The sequence below is a fragment of the Cervus canadensis genome, chromosome 5 (genome assembly GCF_019320065.1).
Source record: "Cervus canadensis isolate Bull #8, Minnesota chromosome 5, ASM1932006v1, whole genome shotgun sequence".
NCBI classification, from domain to species: Eukaryota; Metazoa; Chordata; class Mammalia; order Artiodactyla; family Cervidae; genus Cervus; species Cervus canadensis.
This window is the reverse complement of record NC_057390.1, coordinates 1,676,397-1,704,338: the sequence shown is the minus strand read 5'-3', so window position 1 is coordinate 1,704,338 and position 27,942 is coordinate 1,676,397. Positions and strand designations below refer to the sequence as shown.

Sequence of the window (27,942 nt, the reverse complement as noted above, 5' to 3'; positions counted from 1 at the left end):
TGATATTTCTCCCGGCAATCTTGATTCCAGCTTGTGCTTCTTCCAGCCCAGCGTTTCTCATGATGTACTCTGCATACAAGTTAAATAAGCAGGGTGACATTATACAGCCCTGACACACTCCTTTCCCGATTTGGAACCCGTCTGCTGTTCCATGTCCAGTTCTAACTGATGCTTGTTGACCTGCACACAGGTTTCTCAGGAGAGGCAAGATGGTCTTGTACTCCCATCTCTAAGAATTTTCCACAGTTTGTTGTGATCCACATAGTCAAAGGCTTTAGCATAGTCATTGAAGCAGATGTTTTTCTGGAATCCCCTTGCTTTCTCTATGATCCAACGAATGTTGGCAATTTGATCTGTGGTTCCTCTGCCTTTTCTAAATCCAGTTTGTACATCTGGAAGTTCTTGATTCATGGACTGCTGAAGCCTACTTTGAAGGACTTTGAGCATAACCTTGCTAGCATATGAAATAAGCACAAATCTGCGGTAGTCCAAACATTCTTCAGCATTGCCCTTCTTTGGGAATGGAATGAAAACTGACCTTTTCCAGCCCTGTGGACACTGCTGAGTTTTCCAAATGTGCTGACATATTGAATGCAACAGTTTAACAGCATCATCTTTTAGGATTTGAAATAGCTCAGCTGGAATTTCGTCACGTCCACTAGCTGAGCACTTACCTTCACACTCCAGGATGTCTGGCTGTAAGTGCTTTACTCCCATTAACTTGCCTCGTCTCCACACTGACCCTAAGGAAGGTACACCACAGAGAGCAAGGCAGAGTCATTTGGAGCCTGGGTTCAATTCCAGGCAAAACGGCTCCAGATTTCAGATTTCATTTTCTTGGAGGCGTGGACACTTGCTGCCCTTTGACCACCACATTGTGACGTAGCTTCCAAATGGTCTACTCGGGTCCCTCTGGCCACCCCTCTAATCCACCTCCAGGGAGGAGGCAGAAATCACCCTCAGAGGTACATCTAAGTCATGTCACTCTCTTCCAACGGCTTTCCTGTTCTTAGGACAAAGACGAAAGCTCGCGGCTTACACGGTCTCACACGGCACCCCCACCTCGTCCCACCCTGCACTTCCTTGCTCCCTCCGCTCAGCCACGCCAGCGCCCCTTCCCACATCCTTTCCTCTCAAGGCCTTGCCTGCACTCCTTGTTCACTCAGGTACACACTCCCCATCTCCTTACGGCCTATTCACCCCTCAGATCTCACAGCAAGCATCACCCCCTCAAGAGTTCAGATTATGGAAGTGAGAATCCTTTTCTAGTGTGCCAAACTTCCCTCTAAGCAATGCTTTTCTTAACTCACTGATTATTTAGAAATCTGTTGCATAATTTCCAAGGACTTTTTCCTGTTCTCTTTCTGGTTTTGGTTTCTAATTCAACTCCTTGTGATCAAAACCCTACACTGCATGATTTCAAAATCTGTTCAGGACCATCTATTTTGGTGAATGTTCCATATTCACTAAAAAGAATGCAATTGGGGGGTGAAGTGTTTCACAAACGTTAATTAGATCCAGTTTGTTCATGGTGCTATTCTGTTGTTTTATAATATTACTAATCTTCTGTCTGCTTGTTCTACAGCATTGCAGAGAGGAGTATTAAAGACTGTAATTATAAGTGTGGCTTTACCCATTTCTCCCTTCAGTTCTATCCATTTCTACTGCATGTATTTTGAAGCTCTGATGTTGGGTGTATACACATTGAGGACTGTTACATCTTCTTGCTGAATGATCCATACTATCATGTAATGCACCACTTTATTCCCAATAATGTTCCTTGTCCTGAAGTATACTTTGTCTGATATTAAAATCTTTTGAATGGTGTATCTTTCTCCACTCTTCAACTTTTAACCTGCCTGTATGATTATGTTTAAGGTGGTCTCTTAGTCTATAGTTGGATCTCTTTCACTCTGGTTTTCATTTGCATTTCACAGATGACATATTATGTGCTCAGGATCTTTTTATATGCCTGTTGGTCTGTCATATTTTCTTTTTTTAAGTGCCTGCTCAAGTCTTTTGTCAATATAAAAAAACCCTAAGTTATCTTCTTATTTCTTGGGTAACTTTGAATCGTTACTGACCGTAGTGGATAGTGTTCAGTATCTTACATTAAGTACAGTGATACTAGCTTTGCTTTAGTTTTCTCTTGTTGCCCTTCAACTCAGATGACCATTATATCTACTACTGTGGGCAAGAATCCCTTAGAACAAATGGAGTAGCCATCATAGTCAAGAAAAGAGTTCAAAATGCAGTACTTGGATGAAATCTCAAAAATGACAGAATGATCTGTGTTCGTTTCCAAGGCAAATCATTCAATATCAGAGTAATCCAAGTCTACGCCCCAACCACTAATGCCAAAGAAGCTGAAGTTGAACGGTTCTACGAAGACCTACAAGACCTTCTAGAACTAACACCCAAAAAAGATGTCCTTTTTATTATAGGGGACTGGAATTCAAAAGTAGGTAGTCAAGAGATACCTGGAGTAACAGGCAAATTTGGCCTTGGAGTATAGAATGAAGGAGGGCAAAGGCTAATAAAGTTCTGCCAACAGAACACACTGGTCATAGCAAACACCCTCCTCCAACAGCACAAGAGAAGACTCTACACATGGACATCACCAGATGGTCAACATCAAAATCAGACTGATTATATTCTTTGCAGCCAAAGATGGAGAAGCTCTATACAGTCAGCAAAAACAAGACCAGGAGCTGACTGTGGCTCAGATCATGAACTCCTTATTGCCAAGTTCAGACTTAACTTGAAGAAAGTAGGGAAAACCACTAGACCATTCAGGTATGACCTAAATCAAATCCCTTACGATTACAGTGGAAGCAACAAATAGATTCAAGGGATTAGATCTGATAGACAGAGTGCCTGAAGAACTATGGACGGAGGTTTGTGACACTGTACAGGAGGCAGTGATCAAGACCATCCCCAAGAAAAAGAAATGCAAAAAGGCAAAATGGCTGTCTAAGGAGGCCTTACAAATAGCTGAGAAAAGAAAAGAAATGAAATGCAAAGGAGAAAAGGAGAGATATATCCATCTGAATGCGGAGTTCCAAAGAACAGCAAAGAGAGATAAGAAAGCCTTCCTCACAGATGCTTCGGACCCAGAGCAAGAGGCGCTTTGTCTTCAAGGTCCCGGAGGAGGAGCGGCTGCAGCAGCAGAGAGAGATGCTCAGAGACCCAGAGCTGCGGTCCAAGATGATCTCCAACCCCACCAACTTCAACCACGTGGCCCACATGGGCCCGGGCGACGGTATGCAGGTGCTCATGGACCTGCCTCCGAGCGCCGTGCCCGCCGCCCAGGAGGAGAGGCCGGGCCCCGCCCCTGCCAGCCTATCCCGCCCCCCTCCGCCCAGGAACAAGCCCTACGTCTCCTGGCCCTCATCAGGGGGATCTGAACCTGGAGTGGCTGTGCCGCTAAGGAGTATGTCTGACCCTGACCAGGACTTTGACAAAGAGCCCGATTCAGATTCCACCAAACACTCGACTCCATCCAACAGCTCCAACCCCAGCGGCCCGCCGAGCCCCAACTCCCCCCACAGGAGCCAGCTGCCCCTCGAAGGCCTGGAGCAGCTGTCCTGTGATGCCTGAGGCCGCCGGCTCCCGCCACAGGGCCGGGGCCCAGGTGGTCTGCAGTGCCAGTGCCAAGACTGACCTGAGCCTCCAGTGTTGTCCAAGGAAATGTGGACTCGACGTGTAGATACGGAGATGAAGAAAATGCTTTATTATGATAACAATCAGTTCCGTGCCGCACTGTCTGGCGGTAGACCAGATCACCCTCTGCATAGCTGTGAGGCGATACAGCTTGTTTGCACATGAAGGACGCCCCGGCCCCTCCCGCCCACCCAGGGCCGGCCGCGGCCCCCGCGGATGCAGGCAGCTCAGGACGGCCTCGGGGCCGCGTCTGGCCCCTGCTCCCTGAAACGGTTTCCTAGGCGCTTAGGAGCATCGTAGGAAGTTGTACACATCATTCCCAGTGTCACTAGAGTCTTGAAGACAGGAAACGTGGAGGTTAGTCCGTGGCCTTTTCGTTCCTTTAGCCCATACACAGAGGCGGAAGTCCTCCTGCCGACCTCGTAGCCGTGGACAGAGGCCCTCGAGTCAGTCCGCTCCTGTCACCACCACACGTGTCCCATCTCTACTACTGTGAAGTCAGCCGCGCTCTGTGTCCTGCTCGCCTCCACAGCTCAGCCTCCCGCCCCGAAGCCTGTGGGTGGCGGGTGCTGGGCCCCGTGCCCACAGGCCGAGAGGCCGCGCCGGGGGCGCCCCGCCCCGCATGGAGCCCGCGATTCGTGCCCGCTACTGGATGCTGTAGACGCCGCCACACTCCACCCCCAGCACCCCGCGTGCTTCTGCCTCCCCTCCCGGCGCGGCCTGTCTCTGAAAGCTCGCCGGGAGCCGCCGGCAGGCTTCCCTCTGCCCCCTGCCAGCCAACGTCCTCGCCACGCTGTGGAAGACGTGCGTTTCCCGTGAGTCGGCGCTGAGTGACGTGGGCACCACGGCCTGCCCGTGCGTGCCACGCGCCCAGCACCTGCCTGCCTACCCCCCGGGCCTTCCGCGGGGGCTGGCACCTGCTGGGGGTTCTGGTTTTTACTTTTTTAATGTAAGTCTGAGTCTTTGTAATTATTGAATCGTGAGAACATTTTTGAACAATTTACCTGTCAATAAAGCAGAAGACGGCAAAAAAAAAAAAAAAAAAGAAAGCCTTCCTCAGTAATCAAAGAAATAGAGGAAAACAATAGAATGGGAAAGACTAGAGATCTCTTTAAGAAAAGTAGAGATACCGAGGGAACATTTCATGCAAAGATCAGCACAATAAACAACAGAAATGGTAGGGACCTAACAGAAGCAGAAGATGTTAGGAAGAGGTGTCAAGAATATACAGAAGAACTATACAAAAAAAAAAAAAAATCTTCATGACCCAGATAACCATGATGGTGTGATCACTCAACTAGAACCATACATCCTGGAAAGCAAAGTCAAGTGGGCCTTAGAAAATATCACTAGGAACAAAGCTAGTGGAGGTGATGGAATTCCAGTTGAGCTATTTCAAATCCTAAAAGATGATGCTGTGAAAGTGCTGCACTCAATATGCCAGCAAATTTGGAAAACTCAGCAGTGGCCACGGGACTGGAAAAGGTCAGTTTTCATTCCAATCCCAAAGAAAGGCAATGCCAAAGAATGCTCAAACTACCGCACAATTGCACTCATCTCACATGCTAGTAAAGTAATGCTCAAAATTCTCCAAGCCAGGTTTCCATAGAACATGAATGGTGAACTTCCAGGTGTTCACGCTAGATTTAGAAAAGGGAGAGGAACCAGAAATCAAATTGCCAACATCTGCTGGATCATCGAAAAAGCAAGAGAGTTCCAGAAAAACATTTACTTCTGCTTTATTGACTATGCCAAAGCCTTTGACTGGGTGGATTACAACAAACTGTGGAAAATTCTGAAAGAGATGGGAGTACCAGACTACTTTACCTGCCTCCTGAAAAATCTGTATGCAGGTCAAGAAGCAACAGTTAGAACTGGACATGGAACAACAGACTGGTTCCAAATCTGTATTTGGAAAGGCTGTATATTGTCACCCTGCTTATTTAACTTATATGCAGAGTACATCATGAGAAATGCTGGCCTGATGAAGCACAAGCTGGAATCAAGATTGCCAGGAGAAATATCAATAACCTCAGATATGCAGATGACACCACCCTTATGGCAGAAAGTGAAGAAGAACTAAAAAACATCTTGATGAAAGTTAAAAAGGAGAGTGAAAATGTTGGCTTAAAACTCAACATTCAGAAAACTAAGATCATGGCATTCGCTCCCATCACTTCATGGCAGATAGATGGGGAAACAGTGACAGACTCTATTTTCTTAGGCTCCAAAATCACAGCAGATGGTGACTGCAACCATGAAATTAAAAGACACTTACTCCTTGGAAGAAAAGCTATGACCAATCTAGACAGCATATTAAAAAGCAGAGACATTACTTTGCCAACAAAGTCCGTCTAGTCAAAGCTGTGGTTTTTCCAGTGGTCAAGTATGGATGTGAGAGTTGGACTGTGAAGAAAGCTGAGCGCCGAAGAATTGATGCTTTTGAACTGTGGTGTTGGAGAAGACTCTTGAAAGTCCCTTGGACTGCAAGGAGATCCAACCAGTCCATCCTAAAGGAGATCAGTCCTGGGTGTTCATTGGAAGGACTGATGTTGAAGCTGAAACTCCAGTACTTTGGCCACCTCATGTGAAGAACTGACTTATTTCAAAAGACCCTGATGCTGGGAAAGATTGAAGGCGGGAGGATAAGGTGACGACATAGGATGAGATGGTTGGATGGCATCACTGACTTGATGGACATGAGTTTAAGGAAGCTCTGGGAGTTGGTGATGGACAGGGAGGCCTGGCGTGCTGCAGTCCTTGGGGTCACAAAGAGTCGGACACAACTGAGCAACTGAACTGAACTGTTGCCCTTTACCAACCTGAAGTTCCCTTCTGTTCTTAATTTGATGAGAACTTTTTAAAGAATCATAAATGGGTGTTAATATTTGTCAAATGCTTTTTCTGTGTCTATTGAATGATCACATGTTTTTTTTTTCTTCTTTAGTTATGTTAATATGGCAAATTACAATGATCTATTCTCAAATGTTAAATACTGGCTACAGAGGAGGGTACCTTTGAATTCCTGGAATAATCCCGATTAATCATGATATATTGTCCTTTTTTATCTTCCCAGGTGGCGCAGTGGTTAAGAATCTTCCTGCCAAGGCAGGAAGTGCAAGAAACGCACGTTCGATCCCTGGGCTGGGAAGATCCCCGGAGTAGGATATGGCAACCCATTCTAGTATTCTTGCCTGGAAAATCCCATGGACAGAAAAGCCTGGCAGGGTGCAGTCCTTGGGGTTGCCAAGAGTCTCACATGACTCAGCACGCACGTGTGCCTGTACTTCAAGGGAGAGCTGCATGCTAACAATGCTAACTAATGTCAACAGAGAAGCAGATGAGTTAAGAGTGGTATAGATTTGAGCTGGATAATCATCAATCAGGTTCAGTTCACTCATATTTTGTTTAGGATTTGAGTTCATTATATTCATGAGGAGTACTGGTCTTATAATTTTTCTTTTTTGTAATGCCTTGTCTTATTTTGGTAGCATGTTTTTCCTGGCCTCATGAAACAAGATGGGAAGCATTCCCTCTTCATCTATTCTCTGGAAGGGTTTGTGTTCTAGTGGTATTACTTCTTCCTTAAATGTTTAGCTGAAACCACCAGTGAAACCATCTGGGGTCTGGAGTTTTCTCAACTGGAAGAGTTTTAATTTCAGTTTCAATATCTTTAACAGGGGTTATTCAAATTGTTCTAGTTCCTCTCAGGTCAGTTTCATTAAATTATGGTTTTTGAAGAATTTATCTGTTTATCAATGTTATCAAATTTATTGCCATAAAGTTATTTGTAACATTCCCTTTCTCTTCTTTCGGGCTTCCCAGGTGGCACTAGTGGTAAAGAACCTGCTTGCCAATGCAGGAGACACAAGGGACATGGGTTCGATCCCTGGGTGGGTAAGATCCCCTGGAGGAGGGCATGGCAACACGCTTCAGTATTCTTGCCTGGAGAGTCCCATGGACAGAGGAGTCTGGCTCACTGCCCCTCTTCACTACCTCACCTCCAGGGTGGGATACACAGTTTTGAGGGCCTTCGCCAGCTGTGGAGCGCTTTGCCTGGCAAAGCAATAACTATTTTTTTTTACTTCACCCAAAACTCTTACTCCGTGTTTCTGTTTGGCACCAGTGAACAGAGGCTGTTTTAGCAACAATCATTTGTTTTCTTTCTTTCTCTCTTTTTAAAATTTATTTTAAAAAATTATTTGTTTATTTATTTTTGGTCCCGCTAAGGCATGTGGGCTCCTGGTTCCCTGACTAGGGATCAAACCTCTGCCCCCCACATTGGAAGGTGAAGCCTTAACCCACGGACCACCAGGGAAGTCTCTCTTTTTAAAACTTCTTGATCAGTCTCACTAGGCATCTGTCAATTTTATTAATCTTTTTAAAGAATAAACTTTGCCTTTTCTGACTTTCTCTTTTGCTTTCTGTCTCATTAGTTTCTGCTCTTTATTAGTTCCTCCATTCTACTGTCTTCAGGTTTCACTCACTCTTCCTTTTCTAGACTCTTGAGTTTGAGCTTAGATCACTGATTTAAAATCTCTCTTCTTGCCTAGCATATTCAATTAAAGTCATAAATTTTCATCTCAGCACTGTTTTAGCTGTATCTCCAAAACAAATCAATTAACTAAGAGTCATTCAAATTCTTTGGTTGGTAGTGGGTAGAAAATCTTCTCTTAGGCATTAGAGAGGAAGGGGGTGGAAAAGAACACAGGGAAACATTGTCAGGTGATGGTATGCTCCACAGGTTGACTGGAACGTTGGTTACATAGGTGTGTACACCTGTCAAAAATGCGATACTCAGACTTGCCAGGTGGTCCAGTGGTTAAGAATCCACCTGCCACTACAGGGGACTTGAATCTGGTCCCTGCTCCAGGAAGATTCCACGTGCCGCAGAGCAGCTCAGCCAGAGGGCCACGACGACCGAAGCCCTCGGGCTCTAGAGCCCACGCTCTGCAGCTAGAGAAGCCACTGCGAGGAGAAGCCTGCACACCACAGCTAGAGAGCAGCCCCCACTGGCCGCAACCAAAGCCCACATGCAGCAACAGAAATCCAGCCATAAACAAAGAAATGTTTCAAGGTGCAGTACTCTATACTGAAAACCTGAACTGCATATAGCACTAGGAGGCAGGCATCAGTACCTTCTTGTAAGTGAAAAATCTACGGCTCACAGGAGCTAACTGTGATATATAAACGTCATACATTTAGCCAGTGAAAGAGTCTGGAGTTAATAAACCTGTGTCATCAGAACCCTTGCTGTTTGCATGCTACCATACATTATTTGGGGCTTCCCCGGTAGCTCAGACGGTAAAGAATCCGCCTACAGTGCAGGAGACCTGGGTCTGATTCCTGGGTTGAGAAGATCCCCTGGAGAAAGCAATGGCAACTCACTCTAATATTCTTGCCTGGGAAATCCCATGGACAGAGGAGCCTGGTGGGCTACAGTCCATGAGGTTGCAAAGAGTCAGACACAACTGAGTGACTAACACTAACACTACACATTATTTTATCTAGGTATTTATACACACACATAGACATTGAGATAAAGAAAGAGACGGACAGATCCTATGCAGCATGCATTTAATATGTGGTTGGGCGGGATGTGGAGGAGAATGGGTACATGTGTAAGTATGGCTGAGTCCCTTCACTGTTCATCTGAACTATCACAACATTGTTAATCAGCTATATCCCACTATAAAATGTTTTTGGTGTTAAAAAAAATAAAAATTAAATTTAAAAAATGCATGTGGCGGGAACTAGTCAGACTCCCCAGCAAGCTTACCTCACTGCCGTCGAAGAGACAGAGGCGCACGTGTCTGCTCAGAACTTGGATGCTCACCCCTGGAAGAGGAATCACCTTGCAGCTCCAGAGAGTCAGAATCAAGGAGACACGGCTCGGTCTTGACCTGATCTGCAAGAGCAATCTGTTACGAGGAAGGTCTGCTTTTATGACTTATGAGACAAATTCACTTTCCAAGCACCTTTTGTAAAGAGTAACCATACTTACAGAGCCGGTTTTTGCATCCCACATTAGATCTCTGAAGGCCAGTTGGGAAGGTGTGAGCTCTGGCTGTAAGAAGTAACTTGCTCGAAATTGATTCCCTGCAAAAATAATTTTTCCTGTATATTCTTACAAAGAATGAACGAAATTCAAAACCCCAAATCCATGATGTTACAGTACAAACTTAGGAAACAGACATTAAAAAATACCATGCATGCTGTTTGCTAGAAACTTGCTTCCTAAGACAGACATACCAACAGAGATAAGAACAGGAAGAAACACCAAGATGGAAGCACATAAGAGCTGATCTTAAAGCAGCGTCAGGAAAGACCTTAAGACTGTCAGGCCGGTAACATGCCCCGTGATGAAGATGACCCATTCAAATATTTTTGTAAAATTCAGAAAATCTGTAACCACATTTTGGACATTCTAGAAAAAGGGTATCATCATTAATTTTGCTTCTTTACATAAAAGAATTTTTTTTTTTTACATAAAAGTATTTTAATGCTGTTTTTCCATAATTTACTCATGAATACTTATTACAAAATCTATTCCCAGACAGTCCCTTAACGGCAAGGAGATCAAACCAGTCCATCCTAAACGAAATCAATCCTGAATATTCACTGGAAGAACTGATGCTGAAGCTGAAGCCCCAATACATTGGCCACCTGACACGAAGAGCTGATTCAATGAAAAAGACCCTGATGCTGGGAAAGATTGAAGGCAAGAGAAAGGAGTGACAGAGGATGAGATGGTTGGATGGCATCACCGACTCAATGGACATGAATCTGAGCAAATTCCAGGAGATAGCGAAGGACAGGAGAGCCTTGGCGGGCTGTAATCCAGGGGATCGCAGAGTCAGACATGACTTAGTAACCGAACAATAACAACAAATCTGCTGTGCTAGAAACTGGAAACACAAAGGTGAATCAGAGAAACACGTCCCCTGCCCCCATGAGCTTACAGCTCAGTGGGCGAAAATAATTAAGAAAAACAGGTAGACAAAAGACTAGATAAAATAATTATAAGCTGACTTAGACCTATAAAGGGTACTGACATGGATGAGAGTAGGAGAACCTACAAGGAAGGTGTCTCTGGGAAGGTGGCGTTTTATCCTGAGATAGAAGCATGAGGAGGAGGTGGGTGTTTGCGGGGCACGGAGAAGAGCCTCCCAACAGAGGAGCCTCAAAGCAGTCCCTACATAGATAACAACTCAGAGAATACAGGTGAGCCTCTCCCCAAAATCGCTGCTGTTTAAAATGAGCTAAGACTCCAAATTCCCAACGTGGGCATTCTGCATTCAATCCCTGGTCAGGGAACTAGACCCTGCATGCTGCTACTGAACGCCTCACGTGTCAAAACTAAAAAGATCTTGAATATTGTAATGAAGATCAAAGATCCTGCATGCTGCAACTAAGACCTGGTATAGCCAAATAAATGAATAAATATTTAAAAATAAAACGAGCTTATGAACAAATGGTGCCAAATACAGGGCAATCCAAGAATGAATAAGAAAATAGAAACAGTGAATAGAGATAACTCTTGGGGAAAGTCTTGATGTGAAGAAAAGCAGAGAAAGGGAGGCTTCAGCCAGAGTGGGATAGGGCTGAGCGGGGCTGGTTCACAGAGGTGGTGCTTGGACTATTGCTGAGGCAAGGAGCCGGTGGGGGAGGGGAGAGCAGGCAGCAGATACAGGAGAGGGGTGCTCACTGCGAGTCCTGCTTCTGAAATAAATGAAAGGGGGCTTGGCTTCTGATAGGATCAGGGCTCCCTCCTCCTGTCACGGCAAGATGAGGGGCAAGATGAGCATCCAAGAGATGTGAGATCCAACATCTTTAGCAACAACCTTCTCTGGCTGTGCCAGAAAAGTTAGATGTAAACCATGACGGCTTCACTCAAAGTCTGTCTGGTTGATGGACACCTGTACCTTCCTCCAGGAGCTGGAAGAGGGTGGAAGGCCTGAACCCGGCAGGAACAGCTCCCATCGTGGTCAACACATCAACAGTGTCTATCTGCTGAAGAGAGTAAAACAAAATTGACTTGCTTGCTTTCATTCAGGGTTTCTCACCTCTAGAATACGCTCTTTATTACTATAGCAACTACAACTCCCAAAACAAAAATACAATGTCCAGACTTTAGTGGGAGAATACAGCAGTTTAACCCCCAATTATGAGACGATGCCATCGCTGATACCTGGCCTTTCCCAAGGCTCTAAGCCCCATGCAGTGCTCCGGGAGCCGACCTCTGCGATTTAGACCGGCTGCTTCTGCGTGGTTCCTGTCAAAATGGCCTGTCCAGCCCCACAAGGGAGTGCGCCATGTCACAGATGAGCTGATACCATGACCTGATGTGCACTGAAGAATGAATGGCTTTGTGTGTGTGTGTGTATATATATAATGTACATACACATGCACCCATGTCCATAAATAATAAATACAGTAAAAATCCCAGAAAGGATATATTTACTAAACAGTTAGTGGTGATTACCTATGGAAGGAGTGGGGTTTCATTTCATTATGTAACTTTTTAAATGATAGGATTATGGGTAGCTTCTTACTTTTTTGAGCTTTTTGGAATTTTTAAATGTTACAAAACTAAAATTAACAATTGTCTTTACCCAAATGATAGAAAATTCAAGCAGAATCAAGGTGAGACATTTCCAAGCCCTCAAATCTACTCTTCTGAACAGAAAAGACTTAATGGGAAATGTTACTCAGAGTACAGACTTACTAAACCAGAGGTGTGTATCAATGTTCTGTGCATTCCAGGCCCTGTACCCACTTAAGATCCAACGCTTTCATTTAAAGTTGTTTTGAATCTGAACTCTTATCAGAACTATTAGGTAACAAAATGAGGCGTTATTAATAAGATGAAGTGAAAAGTGCAAGTGTTAGTCGCTCGATCGTGTCCAACTCTTTGTGACCCCATGGACTATAGTCTGCCAGGCTCCTCTGTCCATGGGGTTCTCCAGGCAAGAATACTGCAGTGGGTTGCCATGCCCTCCTCCAGAGGATCATCCCAACCCAGGGATAGAACATACGTCTCCTGCACTGCAGGCAGATAAGCACTGAGCCACCAGGGAAGCCCCATTAATAAGACAGGAGATACCAACCTCTGAGATGGCTTTCCGGACAGCACTCCAGTGAGAATCGGTTCTAGGGAGACAGAGTAGCTAGGTGAGTGCAGGGAAAGTTTATGCCTGTTCACTCAGTCAGAGAACTTCATTAATCAAAGAACAAAGTATATCATTGTATCTTCTGACAATCTAACACTGCTACATGAAACTAAGAATACTATCACATGCTAAAAGTAACCACAAAGTTAAAGTTGTAATGACCTTTAAGCAAATGGTAATGAGAAAAGCTCCCAAACTATAAGTTGTTTCCATTTCAAGAAATTCTTCCATTATTTATAATAGTAAAGATAAACAAATAAAACATTTCATGAACCTGCTTTTATGTCCCCTCACACCATTTTACCTTTGCTTGACTTCTGCTCCTTCTGCTGCTTCATCCCCTACCTCTGTATCTTCTTCACTGCTTTCTTCACTTGATTCTTGGCCTTCTTCTTTATTATAGGGCTGAAAAATAGTATGAAATATGAAGTGCCTTTTACCTAATGGGAAAATCAACCAATAAATGTACTTTCAGAAAGATCTGAATGTAGGTAGGGATTTAGTATATGACAGACATATCAAAAATCAGTGGATAAAAGCTCAAATAATGATGTCATTATTTGAAAAAAAGTACAAGGATAAAGGTAGAGAACAAGTTTAATTAACATAAGTGCCAGATGGAACTGATTCAAATGTAAAAATAGAAGAAAAGATATAAATAAAAGAACTACAGAAGTGTTAGAAGAAAATAATCTTGAGATGGGGGAATCCTTTCCACTCATGATAGCAAAACCAAAAATCATAAATGGAACACTGACAGATTTAACTACCTAAAGGTAAATCTGGTTGAAAGTCAACAAAGACGGTATCTGCTTCAAGTTTCCAAGGCTTAATATCCTTATTATAAGATAACACAAAAACTCTGCCATAGCAATACAATTTTCAAAAATCCCTTTGAAAAATGAATTAAAAAGGCAAATTTCAAAGAATAAATAGAAATAAATAAAGCAAGTGAAATGACACTCAACCTCACTAGCAATACAATAAATGCAAGTAAAAAACAATAATGAGCCCATTTTGTTTTTGGTCCTCACTTTGGCAAAAAGACTGATGATAGCCATCAGTGGCAAGTGTGCAGACAAACAAATATTCTCAGCTGCTAGGGATGGGAGTCCAAATAAGAATAACTTGCCTAATTTGCAAAATGGCAAATTCTATCAATATACCCAGGTGTAAACCCTTTGCAGCAGCAATGAGCATCTAGGAATTTATTTAAGGGGAATAATGGGACAGGGTTATGTGCAGACTGATCACAACGCAGGTTCTTCTTTTCCAAGAGTCCCTGATTATAGCAATGAATCAAGCTAAAAGGGGCTTCCCGGGTGGCTCAGTGGTAAAGAATCCTCCTGCCAATGCAGGAGAGATGTGGGTTTGATCCCTGGGTCAGAAAGATCCCCTGGAGAAGGAAATGGCAACCCACTCCAGTATCCTTGCCTGGAAGGTCCCACAGACGGGGAGCTTGATAGGTTACAGTCCATGGAGTTGCAAAGATTCGGACATAACTGAGCATGCACGCAACCTAAGAAAACTACATTTTCCAAGCCCTCCTCACAGCTAGGTGTTGTCAAGAAACTAAATGCTGATCCAGGAGATATAACTGGAAGCTTTTTGTGTAACTTCCAGGAAACCTTCTATAAAAGACTGCAGCTCTTGCCTTTTGACTTCTTCCTCACTTCTCCTCTCTCTCTGCTTGGAATTGTTCAAAGATATAGCTGCCAACCTAAAGAGATAACAACCCTAGGGACAGCTGATGGCACCTAACCACAGAGTAAAATATTGCTTCTGTTGTTTAATTGCTGTCATGTCAGACTCTTTTGTAACGCTATGGACTGTAGCCCACCAGGCTCCTCTGTCCACGGGATTTCCAGGTAAGAAAATCCCATAGACAGAGTGAGTGGCCATCTCCTTCTCCAGGGAATCTTCCCGACCCAGGGGTCGAACCTGTGTCTTCTGCACTGGCAGGTGGATTCTTTACCACTGAGCCACCAGGGAAGACCTGAGTAAAATATGAGGTAGGGCCTTGCCATCCCTTGTCTGCCCATCTCCACGCTTCCTCCATATGCAAGAGAAACGTGCGTCTACCTTAGTTAGGCCACAGTTTGGAGGTCTTTAGCTCTAATGGAAGTTAACCCCAGCCTCCATGCAATGTCACTTCAAGCTATAGACTGCTGCTGCTGCTCTGCTCAGCTGCGTCTCTCTGCGACCTCGTCAACTGTAGCCTGCCAGGCCCCTCTGTCCAAGCAACTTTTAAAATATTTTATTTACTGGTTGATTCACTGATTGACTGAATTTTGGCTGTGCTGAATCTTCACTGTGAGCGGGGGCTAATCTCTACTTGCAGTGTGTGGGCTTCTCACTGTGGTGGGTTCTCTCATTGCAGAGCACGGGTACTCAGTAGATTTGGTTTTCAGGTTCATAAGTGTGGGTTAAGTAGTGGTGGTATACTTTACATATAAGTTATATATAACTTAAATATAAGTTGAGGCATAGCTTGAACCTGCATCCCCTGCATTGGTAGGCAGACTCTTAACCACTGGACGATCAGGGAAGCCCCCAAAGTGGGGCAGTCTTGCGGGACTGCGCCCTTATCTCGTGGGGTCTGTGCTAAGTCCAGGAGTTGGTGCCAGAAGTGAAATGCATTGTTGGATACCTGGTTGGCTTCAAAAAAACAGTGTGAAAAACAACATGTATCTGGTGTCAAAAAAACCCCCCACACAGCTAGTGTCAGAAGTGGTATGAGGAAAAACAAGACATCTCAGTGTGGTTACTAGAAAATTTTAAATTACATTTGTGGTTTGCATTATACTTGTACTGAACAGCACTGATCTATATATATGGGACAGCAAATGACCATGCCATACTATGAAATATGAAAGAACTAGGCAACCAACATGCATATACACTGTTCACATCTTAGAAAGGATCATGTATTTGTGGAAGGTAAGAAAAGTTAACTGCAGTTTTCTTTCACAACAAAAAATAAATGTCTATTCATTTTTATGATCAAGACGAACCCACAGAGCATCTTCACTGTGTGACGACACGCTGGAGCTCACCTGCATAAAAGCGGGTCACTATGATTCCTGCTCGGTCTCTCAGTATGCGGGAGCTCCCCTGCACAAGAGCAGGTCACTATGATTCCTGCTCAGTCACTCAGTATGCTGGAGCTCACCTGCATATGAGCGGGTCACTGTGATTACTGTTTAGTCACGCAGTCCTGTCCCACGCTGTGTGACCCCATGGACTGTAGCCCGCCAGGCTCCTCTGTCCATGCTACAGCTCACCGACATCAGAGCAGACCACTATAACTACTGTTTAGTCACCAACCAAGTCATGTCCGACTTTCTGTGACCCTGTGGACTGTAGCCTGCCAGGCTCCTCTGTCCATGGGATTTCCCAGGAAAGAACAATGGAGTGGGTTGCCATTTCCTTCTTCAGGGAATATTCCCAGCCCAAGGATCAAACCCATGTCTTCTGCATTGGCAGGCAGATTCTTTTACCGCTGAGCCACCAGGGAAGCCCCAAATTTTTCCCATGCTCTGATCCTCTAAAATTGAAGCAAATTCTATATCTTAAGTCATTCACTAGCCAACTGATCAAAGAATACAACTTAGTGTTTTATTATAAAAGAAAAAAAAAGTCTTAAAGGAGAAAAAGGAAAGAATAAACAAAAAAGACTAACCTCCAGGTAGGTTTTCGGAATAAGGCCTTTGTTTCCTTTGGCATTCTTAGCCATCCACCAACCATCAGAGTTTTTTTTGATTATACAAAGAATTTCCCCTTTCTTAAGGCAAAATAAAAGTAAAACATTTTAATTAGAATTTACCCCTAAGCTCAGAATTATCAACACTAAAACTATTGTATTTTCAAAACGAGGGGAGCATCTACTCTTTTTTTTTTTCTTACCATTTTACTACCAGGTAACTTTGATAAAAGAATTTTACAACTACTGTTTGTAAATCATAATTATCCCTTATTTTATTTAAACAGACTGAGTCTTTAAAAAGTTAATATCAGGAATCTCTAATCCAGATATATAGGTAGAGTTCTCTTACTCTGTTAGGTATGCAAATTTATCCTTAGGTTTGCTTCCAGTTTGTTTCTACTTACTTTAAACGTAAGGTCTCCCACTTGCTGAGCCATAAAATCTCCAAGAGCAATGTACTCTCCACTTGTGGCCTCTGGGTGAGATTCGCCTTCCTGTTTCTCTTCCTCTTCCTCTTCTGTTTCTTCATCCTCACCCCCACTTTCTGCGCTTTCTTCTTCGTCGTCGTCTTCTTCATCTTCCTCAGCAGAATTCTCCTCTTCCTCTCTTTCAGTAAGTGCCCCAGTTCTGGAAAAAGTAATTGATGAGGATCACTAGAAGTAACGCAGAAGAACAGATCAAGTATAACTTCTATATACAGAAGAACCTGCCCATATTTATAACAGGCAAATTGAAAAGAAACATAAAGGGAAAGTACAACTAACAGTTTTTACCATCTAGCAAGGAATACATGACCTGAGAGTAATGGAGGAGTTAAAGTGTCTGAGGAGTGTGTTGACGTGGTGGAGCAGGTGCTGGTCTGGAGGCCAGGAGACTTCAATTTAAGTCCTGGATTCATCCATTCAGCAAATGCTGCTTGAGCGTTATTGCACAGTGGTTAGAGCATGGATTCTGAGATGAAATTCTGGTTCTATCTCCTCTTCGTTGATTGGTCTTGGGTACATTTCTTTTAGACTCTCCATTTCTCATTGGTAAAGTAGAGATAATAACAGAACCTGCCTCATAAGGTCCTCATGAAGATTAGAGGAGTTACAAACTTGGACAGTGTCTGACCACAGCAAGTTCTCAATAAAAGTTGGCAGTGACGATGATCATGATGTTACCTGTCAGTTTCCATGTCAGACACAGTAGAAACAAAGGTAAAGCAGACAATTCCCTGTTTTCCGGGAGAACAATGAGGCAATCTAGCAGACGGATACTTACAGTATAGTTCAACAGATGCTGCAGTAGAGGTAAATACAGCATACCAGGGAAACACAGAAGATGGGCACCTAACCTAGACTGCACGGTGGGGATCAGGAAAGGCTTAGAGTTAGGACTTGATGGATGAGCTGGAATTAATCAGGTAAAGGGGGGTGGTAAAAAGGTAGGGAAAGGAGTGGAGGAAGAAGGCTGGAAAAGAAGGAACCTCAAGTAGCTCAGGAATGGTAGGAAGAGGTCTGGGAGGAATGAGCAATAGATGAGGTGGAAAACAGATGAGCAAAACGCAGACTGTGTGAGCTTTATTTTTAAGGTGTTCCCTAGAAATGAAGGCAGGGAAGGGCGTGATCTGACCTGCTCTGAGAAAGATGATCACGCTCCATGGAGACTTGGAAGAAAAGCTAAACACATAGATGGTTATTAAAAGTGAGGCATGAAATAGCATAAACTAAGGAAGCCTGAAACTCAGCTTCTCTGTATATCGGTGCCGAATGGAATCCTGGAGTTTTGGGCAAAGCAGAAAAGGATAGGGCTTCCCAGGTGGCACTAGTGGTAAAGAACCCACTTGCCAGTGCAGGAGACATGAGACTTGGGTTCAATCCCTGGGTCGGGAAGATCCCTTGGAGAAGGGTATGGCAACCACTCCAGTATACTTGCCTGGAGAATTCCATGGACAGAGAAGCCTGGTGGGATACAGTTCATGGGGTCTCAAAGAGTCTGGACAAGACAGACACAATGGACAGGACAGAGCAGCTAACAATACTTTGATGCAAAAAAGGGAACCCTCTTACACTGTTGGTGGGAATGCAAACTAGTACAGCCACTATGGAGAACAGTGTGGAGATTCCTTAAAAAACTGGAAATAGAACTGCCATATGACCCAGCAATCCCACTGCTGGGCATACACACTGAGGAAATTAGATCTGAAAGAGACACGTGCACCCCAATGTTCATCTCAGCACTGTTTATAATAGCCAGGACATGGAAGCAACCTAGATGCCCATCAGCAGACGAATGGATAAGGAAGCTGTGGTACATATACACCATGGAATATTACTCAGCCATTAAAAAGAATTCATTTGAATCAGTTCTAATGAGATAGATGAAACTGGAGCCCATTATACAGAGTGAAGTAAGCCAGAAAGATAAAGACCAATACAGTATAGTAACGCATATATATGGAATTTAAAAAGATGGTAACGATAACACTATATGCAAAACAGAAAAAGAGACACAGATGTACAGAACAGACTTTTGGACTCTGTGGGAGAAGGTGAGGGTGGGATGTTCTGAGAGAACAGCATTGAAACATGTATATTATCTTGGGTGAAACAGATCACCAGTCCAGGTTGGATGCATGAGACAAGTGCTCGGGGCTGGTGCACTGGGAAGACCCAGAGGGATGGGGTGGGGAGGGAGGCTGGAGGGGGGATCGGGATGGAGAACACATGTAAATCCATGGCTGATTCATGTCAATGTATGGCAAAAACCACTAATTAGCCTCCAACTAATAAAAATAAATGAAAAAAACAACAACAACAATACTTTGATGCAAATAGACATTGCTAACCATAAAACTAGCCAAATGACTCTTCTTTATTATGCTAATACAGTAAATTTCAATTACTGATTGTTTCAATGTTAATCTAATCTTGCAGGGACTTCCTTGGTGGTCCACTGGGGCGTTCCCAATGCAGGGTGCCAAGGTTTGATCCTAGCTCGGGGAACTATTAATAGATGCCACATGCTGCAGCTGAGAGCACACCACAGGAAGATCAAAGCTCCCTGAGTGCTGTAACCAAGAAACACACAGCTAAAGAAGTAAAAATAAATATTAAACTAATCTTGCATTCTAGAATAAATCCCACTTAGTCATGATGGACTGTCACTTTTATGTGCCCTGGATTTCATTTGCTAGCATCTTATATTGCATTTGTGCATTTGCTCATTAGGCCTTCTATTTATAATATTTTTATCATGTCTTGATATTGAGCTTCCCTGGTGACTCAGACAGTACAGAGTCTGCCTGCGATGAGGGGGAACCAGATTCGATCCCTGGGTCAGGAAGATCTCCTGGAGAAGGGAATAGCTACCCACTCCAGTATTCTTGCCTGGGAAATCCCATAGACAGAGAAGCCTGACGGGCTACTGTCTAAGGGGTCACAGAGTTGGACACAACTGAGCAACTAACACTTTCACTTTTCATAATGCTCATAAAATGATTTGGAAATGTTTCTTTTTCTGTTCTCTGGAAAGATTTCATAATACTGGTACTATGTCTTACTCAATTGTTGCAGAAATTTGTGTCAGTGAAACAACCTGAGGATTTATTCTGTGGAAAGGGTTTTAATTATACATTCAACTTCTTTAGTAGATCTTTTGGTAGGATTATTAAGATTTTCGATTCATCTTGTCAATTTGAGTACATTTTATTTTTCAAGGAACTTATTTCATCTGTATTTTCAAATTTATTGGCATAAAGTATTTCATAGCATCTTCACAGTATCTTAAATTTCTGTAGGCTCTGAGTGGTTAGTTTTCATCCTTGTTTTTTGCTAGTGTTTTCCCTCTTTCTCTTTTCTTGACCAGTCTTGCTAGGAATTTACTCATTTAATTACTTTTTCTAAAGAACTAACTTTTGGTTTATTGATTTTATCTACTATATGTCAGTTTATTATTCAGTTTTCTCTCTTATTTTTATTATTTCCTTATTTCTATTTTCCTTGGGTTTAATTTGCTGTTCTTTTTCTGGCTTCTTCAGTTGGAAAATTTAGTAGATGATTTTCAAATTTTCTTTTCTAAATGTTGCATTTAAAGCCATAAATTTCCCTCTAAGCACTGCTTTAGCTGCAGCCCACAACTGCATTTTTATTATCGTTCAAAATATTTAGTTTTCCACTGTGATATTTTCTTTGATCTTTAGGTTATATAGAAGTGTGTGACTCTTTTTTAATTATTTATTTATTTGGCTGCATTGGGTCTTACGTTTAGGCACATGGAATACTTTGTCATGCTATATGGGACCTTTTGTTGAGGCACATGGGCTCTGGAGCATGTGGGTTCAGTAGTTACATAGGAAATCTTAGTTCCCCGACCAGGAATTAATCCCACATCCCCTGTGTTGCACGGCAGATTCTTAACCACTGAGCTATCAGGGAAGTCCCAGAAGTATGTGATTTAATTTGCAAACATTTGGAGATTTTTATTTATTTCTCTGTCATTTGAGTTTTTTTTTTCTTTAACTAAGATAGAATTGACATTCACCATTGTATTAGTTTTGGATTGTCATTGAGTTTTAATGTAATTCCAAGTCACCAAAATTGCTGCATGATTTCAATCCTCTGACATTTGTTGATAATTGCTGCATGGTCCATTATGATTCATTTTGGTTAATGTTATATATGCGCTTGGAAGAGATGCGTATTACCTAGTGGGATACAGTGTTCTACAAATACATTTTTAATTAGGTGGTTAAGATTTGTGGATTATATCGTCAGCTTCCCTGTAGTACTAGCAATTTTTGCTTTATATGTTGTAAAGCGCCTATTAGGTGCCTACACATTAAGGATAATTTCTTCCTATTGAATTGGTCCTTTTATTACTATAAAATGTCTTAATCTATTAAATTAGTTTTGACCTTAAAGTCTATTTCCCCTGATATTACTGTAACTGCATCACCTTTGTTTTGGCTAGGGTAAATATGGAATATCTTTTTCCAATCTTTTACTTGCAACCCATTTATGCTATCTTAAATGGCCCCCAAATACAGTGCTGAAATGCTATGTAGTGGTCCCAACCAGAAGAAAGCTGTGATGTGCCTAGTGGAGAAAATTAGTGTGTTACTATTAGACTTCTTCAGGCATAAATCACGGGGCTGTTGGCGGAGTTCAATATTAATGAATCAGTAACATACATTAAATAAGGTATCTTTACACAGAAACACACAAAAAACAAGGATGTATATTACTCAGTTGACAAAAAACATTTTGTTCACTGCTTCAGTAGGAACCTAGCTTCTCCTAGAAGCTGCAGTGTAGTATTCACTATTCAGGGTCTGCAGCAATTTTGTGGGGTATAAGTATTGCAAATAATGAAAACTGACTGTGTATTATAAATTCTCAAATGTATATTTTGCTTTACACAATCAAGTGTTTTTTAAAAAGACATTTAGAGAAGAAAAATAGTCTTTTCTGTTTACCCACATACCAGGGCTTTTCATTCCTTTTTGCAGATCCAAGTTTTCATCTGGGATTATTTCCTTCTAGCCGGAAGGACTTCCTATAGCAAATTCCTCAGTTATTGTCTGACAGATTTCCTCAGCTGTTGTTTCTCTGAAAATGTCTTCTGCTGCTGCTAAATTACTTCAGTCGTGTCCGACTCTGTGCGACCCCATAGACAGCAGCCCACCAGGCTCCTCCAACCCTGGGAAAATGTCTTCATTCCACTTTAATTTCTAAAAGATACTTTTGCTCTATACAGAATTCTGGGTTGACAGATTTTTTTTCCTTTCAATTCTTTTATGATGTCCCCGCATTATCCTCTGACTTGTATTTTTTTCTAACAAGATATCAATTTTAATTTGAATTGTCTGCCTGTACATGTTTACTTCCCTGGCTGCTTTTGTGATTTTCCATTACGTTTAGTTTTCAGCAGTTTAACTGATGCACCTATGTGTAGTTACTGTATGTTTATTCTTTGGGGTTGTCTGAGGTTCTTGGATCACTGAATCAATAACTTTTTAAAACCTCAATTACAATTTCACTTAAATATTCCCTGTGCTCCATTTTCTCTCCCCTCGGCTTCTGGGACTTCTGTTACACACGGGTTGTAACTTCTGACCATGCCCTAAGCCATGCTTCTGTTCTGTTCTTTGCATTCTTTTTTTCTTTTTGTGCGCGAGTTTGGAAGGTTTTCACTGCTCAGAGTTTGGGTCCGCTAATCTTTTCCTCTACTATATCCAGTTATCCATCAAACCACCAATTTTTTAAAAAATTTTATATACTGTGTTTTTTAGCTTCAGAGTTTTCATTTTGGTCTGTATTAGTTTTCATTTCTCTGCTTAAGATCCTCTCTAATCAACCAATCTGCCTATCTCTCCAACAAATTCCTTAACACATTGAAAATAGATCTTTGATAGTTCTGGTGTGCTAATTTTCACATCTGGGTCACCGAGGCTTCCACTGATTATTTTTTCTCTTTATTATAAGACATTTTCCACCTTTTTGAAGCTATATATTGAATCAGACTTAGAAAGTTCTCAGCCATTATTCTATCAGACATTATATTTTGCAGTTGTAGAATGTTCATTTGATTATTTTCTACATTTGAATTCTCTTAAAGTATTCTTTTTTTTCCCATTTCATCCATCTTTTCTTCTATTTTTTTTAACATATTAATCATATTGTTTAGAAATCCCAGTCAGATTACTCTACTATCTAGTTCAGATCTGGGTCTGTTTTTATTTACTGTTACTGCTTAATTATCTATTATTTATTTTCCCCTACTTTTTTTGCATTTCTAGTCATTATTTTTAATAATTATTGCACATTGTGGATGATATTTAGAGACTCTGGATTATGTTGTCATCCTCTAATGAGCAGTGAATTTTGTCCTGTTATCTTTTTATGTTAAGGTCTGGTTTTAGGTTTTGTTGGGAAAGATTTCCATCAGTTTTGTCTGTATCCAAGATCACAGTTTTGAATATTAGAGTGTATTCCTTACTCCTAGACATGGGTCTTACATGCTCTCTAGCCAGATGCATGAAGCATTCACCAAGGTCTCTCTACTCTAGCTGGGTATAAACCCCAACATTTTTCCAGGATTCTGTGACCTCCAGAATCTTTTAAGCTCTCAGTCTCCCAGCAGGTGCTTTCTGCCAGGCCTTCTGGAATCAAGCTCTGTGTAACCCAGGAGTCCCCTCAGATTTCTGGAGTTGTCTCTCTGCAAGTCTTTTCCCTCTCCCCACATGTCCCAGTAGCCTCAGCAACTCCAGAAATTTTAAGACCTTTTCTTTTTTTATGTGGATCATTTATTGAAACTGTTACAATATTGTTTATGTTTTATGTTTTGGGCTTTTGGCCCCAAGACATGTGGGATCTCAGCTCCCTGCGCTGGAAGGTAAAGTCTTAACCACTGGGCCACTAGGTCCCAGCAACTCCAGAATTTGATCTCTGGAGCCCAGAGAGACTGCTGCTCCCTGTCTGCGATCTACCTTCCTGCATCACACACAGCCCATAAACTATGGCCAGGGAGACGGTCTGGGTGAATACAGGAGTCACCTCTTGTGTCTCTCTGTATTAAGGACATCAGCCCTGCTCAGTTGATGTTCAGTGAGTTCAGACAGACATTTTGTATATTTTGTCCCGATTCTACAGCGTTTTTTTGGTAGGTAGGTTAAGTCCAATACCAGCCACTTTGTCATTCTCAGTACTGGAGATCAATGGAAATTCTAGAAACCTAATAGTATATTCTTTAGTGTTTTTTCCCCGAGAATACAGTGTAAAAGTATGGGAACAGCATTTGAAGAGTCTAAATAGTTGACTTTTCCCTTTTTATCTCCCTATGAACTGGGTTTGTTTACACCGTCAAGTTCTCTTTCCACTTTACAAAGCCTATTACTGACATCCACTCCATCAGGAAAAGAATGCATGTTTCTGCTTCCATTTTTAAAAGAATATTTATAAAAGGAGGAAATAAGCAAATAAATAATTCAGATAATTTTGTTTTTACACATCAACCCTGACATTAAAGGCATGACCCTTATTTTCTAACGTCTGTTTATTGAGCTTTTCACATCTCTGTTTTGCTCCCCCAACTAGCTCATGAATTATCTGAGAGATTATGGCTTCTACTTCTTTACATCTCTCCAGGAAGCTCACACTTTCTCCTATATACAATAAGTAACTGTTGACAGATAATACTGTTACAGTTTTCATCTATATACGACTTTATTCTGAATAAAACATTTAAGCTGTTGGTGATATAATATTTGAAAGGAAGAAAGGAAGGGTGCTTACTCAGTGCCATTTTCTCTGCTTATGGACACGGCAAGCTCCTGCAGTTGGTGGGTAAGCTTATCCAAAAGATGGTGCTCCTCTTCTTTCTTCTGATGATAATTTCCCACTGGTGCAGGTTCATCAGCCTATGAGAGAATATAAGTCTACTTCACTAAAAAAAAAATTAATTTTTTATTACACTTATTGTAATAGAAAAAAAACTCCAGTAGGTGATACAAGACAAAGCAAATATCAATATGAGACTACGCCTATCTTAGATAAATAAGTTTAAAAGAAATGTAGATTACGCTGGAATGTGAATCAAATGGCATAATAAAGTCATACCTCCAATTTTTTTTGTTTTGTTTTGTTGCTAGGTATTGCAGACCCTCTACAGTCAGTAAGGGACAGGTTCCAGACAGAGGACTGGCTTTGGAGTTAAAAAGACAGGTGCCAAGTCCAAGTTCTGTCACTTACTGGCAATGAGACACTAGGAAAACTGCTTCACCTTTGCAAGCCCTAGTAGTTAGGTTTTCCAATTTAGAGTCAGTCTCTTGAACCAGTTTTTCATCACTGGAGAAATTCGGAAGAGATACTTAGAAAGCACTTGTCTCAGATGCAGCAAAGCAGATTCACACACAGGCAGAGAGATGACTTTTATGCGCCTTCTACGCTGAGTGCTCTCTGAGTCTCTGGCCCTGAACACTTCGCTGAAGTTCAGGCTCATATTAAAAGAGGAAATCCTGATGGAATTGCCAAGAGAAAATTCTAGTTCCCCCCATTTCTGCAGAGTCACCGATCTCAGCACTGCTGGGTGACTCAGGAGGCTTCTCTACCTCGTACCCTCGGGGCCAGATTATCTGCTTCCCCACGGCGTGATTAAAATGAAAACAATTCTAAACTGTGAAACAGAAAACGTACACAATGCAATAATAAAAATAGCTTCTTCCAAGTTCTTCCAAGTCCTCAGTGCTGGGTGAGTTCATCACAGGTGAACTTTTATCAGTATCTGGGGCCCTGGTTCACACTTCAACACTTATATGAACCCAAGAACCTACCCACTCTAGGGGGTAGGAACTCCCACTTAATAAAATATTCAGGTAAGAACAGATTTATTTTTCAAAAAAATATTGTGATCAACTGTAATACTTACTTTTGTTAATTTTTGAAGAGCATTTTTATTTTCATCTATTGCCTGTTTTAATTGGATACATCTAAATTTTCAAAAAGAAAGAAAAATATTGATTTTTTAATTGTCATAACCAAAAAAGCTATTTTAATAAAATCAAATGTTCAGTCTTTAAGCAGGCAAGGCTATTTCTATTGTATGAATGATGTTTAAAAGTTCATATGTAAGTGCCTTTCCACTCATTAGCTTGGGTGATCCTCATAGCAAGATCTAAGGTATGAAGTATGATAACCAAAACTCAGAAGACTTAAGTGACTCCAGGCTTCAGTTTCCTAATTCTAAAATAAGGAAAGCACTGGACTTTTAAACGCTTCCATAGGTCTAAAATTCTATAAACCCAGGATTCAGCCCAGAAGACAATTAGATACGCCACATCAAAGAAAGAAGAGACAAAAGCCATGTGATCATCTCAACAAATGCACAAAAAGCATTTGATAAAATTCAACATCTATTCATTATAAAAACTCTTACCAAAGTGGGTATAGAGGGAACATATCTCAACATAATAACAGCTACTTATGACAAACCCGTAGCCAATATAATACTCAATGCTGAAAAGCTGAAAGCCATCCTGCTAAAATCTGGAACAAGACAAGGATGCCCACTCTCACCACTCCAACATAGTACTGGAAGTCCCAGTCACAGCATCAGGTAATAAAAAGAAACAAAAGGTATCCAACTTGGAAGAGAAAAGTATGCAAAGTACATGATACTATATATAGAAAACCTTAGACTCCACACGAAAACTACTGTAACTGATAAATTCAGCAAGGTAGCAGGATACAAGATTCATATGCAGAAATTGGTTGCATTTCTTTATCCAAAAAATGAAATATCAGAACAAGAAAGTAAAAATAATAATTCCTTTTAAAATTGCATCAAAAAATAAAATAAAACACTCTATGTGGAATCTAAAATACAATACAAATCAACATATCTATGATACAAAAACAGACTCACAGACATAGAAAACAGACTTGGGGTTGACAAGGGCTGAGGGGAGGGAAGGACTGGGGGTTTGGGATTAGCAGAGGCAAACTATTATATATAGGACGGATAAACAATAAGGTCCTACTGTATAGCACAGAGAACTACAGTCAATATCCTGTGACAAACCGTAACAGAAAAGAATATGAAAAAGAATATATATGTGTGTGTGTGTAACTGAGTCACTTTGTTGTAGAGAAGAAATTAACACAACAGTGTAATCAACACAACAAATTAACACAACAATCAACTATACTTCAATAAAATTAAAAAAACAAAATACTTAGGAATAAATGACCAAGGAGGTGAAAGACATATGCTGAGAACTATAAAACAAGGATAAAGAAAAGTAAAGATAATGCAAAGAAATGGGAAGATGATCATGTTCTTGGACTGTGTCCACGCTTGGCTGCTCAGTTATGTCCAACTCTTTGCAACCCCATGGACTGTAGCCCACCAGGACCCATGAGATTTTCCCAGCAAAAACATTGGAGTGGGTTGCCATTTCTTCCTCCAGGGGATCTCCCTGACCCAAGGATGGAATCTGCGTCTCCTGTGACTCCTACATTGGCAGGTGGATTCTTTACCACTGAGCCACCTGGAAATTCCAGGTTCTTGGATTGGAAGGATTATTATCATTAAAATGGCCATATTATCCAAAGCAATCTACAGATTTCATGCAATCCCTATCAAATTACCCATGGTATTTTTCACAGAACTAGAACCAATAATCTTAAAATTTATACAGAACCAGAATTGCCAAAACAACCCTGAGGAAAAAGAACAAAGCTAGAGACATAGCCCTCCCAGATTTCAGACAATAGTATAAAACTACAATAATCAAAACAGCATGGTACTGGCACAAAAACAGACATAGATCAATGCAACAGAATAGAGAACCTAGAAATAAACCCACACACCTAAAGTCAATTAATCTTTGACAAAGGAGGCAAGAATATACAATGAAGA

At 41.7% G+C, this 27,942-nt stretch overlaps 1 protein-coding gene across 5 annotated transcripts in view; it reads right to left on the bottom strand.

Moving 5' to 3' along the window:
• NPHP1 (nephrocystin 1) overlaps window positions 1–27,942 on the bottom strand; it is a 65,666-nt gene that overhangs the window by 31,837 nt on the left and 5,887 nt on the right. For 4 of the 5 annotated variants that reach the window (XM_043467746.1, XM_043467750.1, XM_043467749.1 and 1 more), the window contains exons 3-11: window positions 25,951–26,011; window positions 24,819–24,943; window positions 16,947–17,169; window positions 16,519–16,620; window positions 13,141–13,241; window positions 12,774–12,816; window positions 11,589–11,676; window positions 9,668–9,762; window positions 9,443–9,571 (exon numbers count right to left, since the gene is read on the bottom strand). In XM_043467746.1, coding sequence (XP_043323681.1) covers window positions 9,443–9,571; window positions 9,668–9,762; window positions 11,589–11,676; window positions 12,774–12,816; window positions 13,141–13,241; window positions 16,519–16,620; window positions 16,947–17,169; window positions 24,819–24,943; window positions 25,951–26,011 — 967 coding nt within the window. The remainder of the gene's footprint in view (window positions 1–9,442; window positions 9,572–9,667; window positions 9,763–11,588; window positions 11,677–12,773; window positions 12,817–13,140; window positions 13,242–16,518; window positions 16,621–16,946; window positions 17,170–24,818; window positions 24,944–25,950; window positions 26,012–27,942) is intronic. The other variant, XM_043467747.1, reaches the window with a different exon arrangement.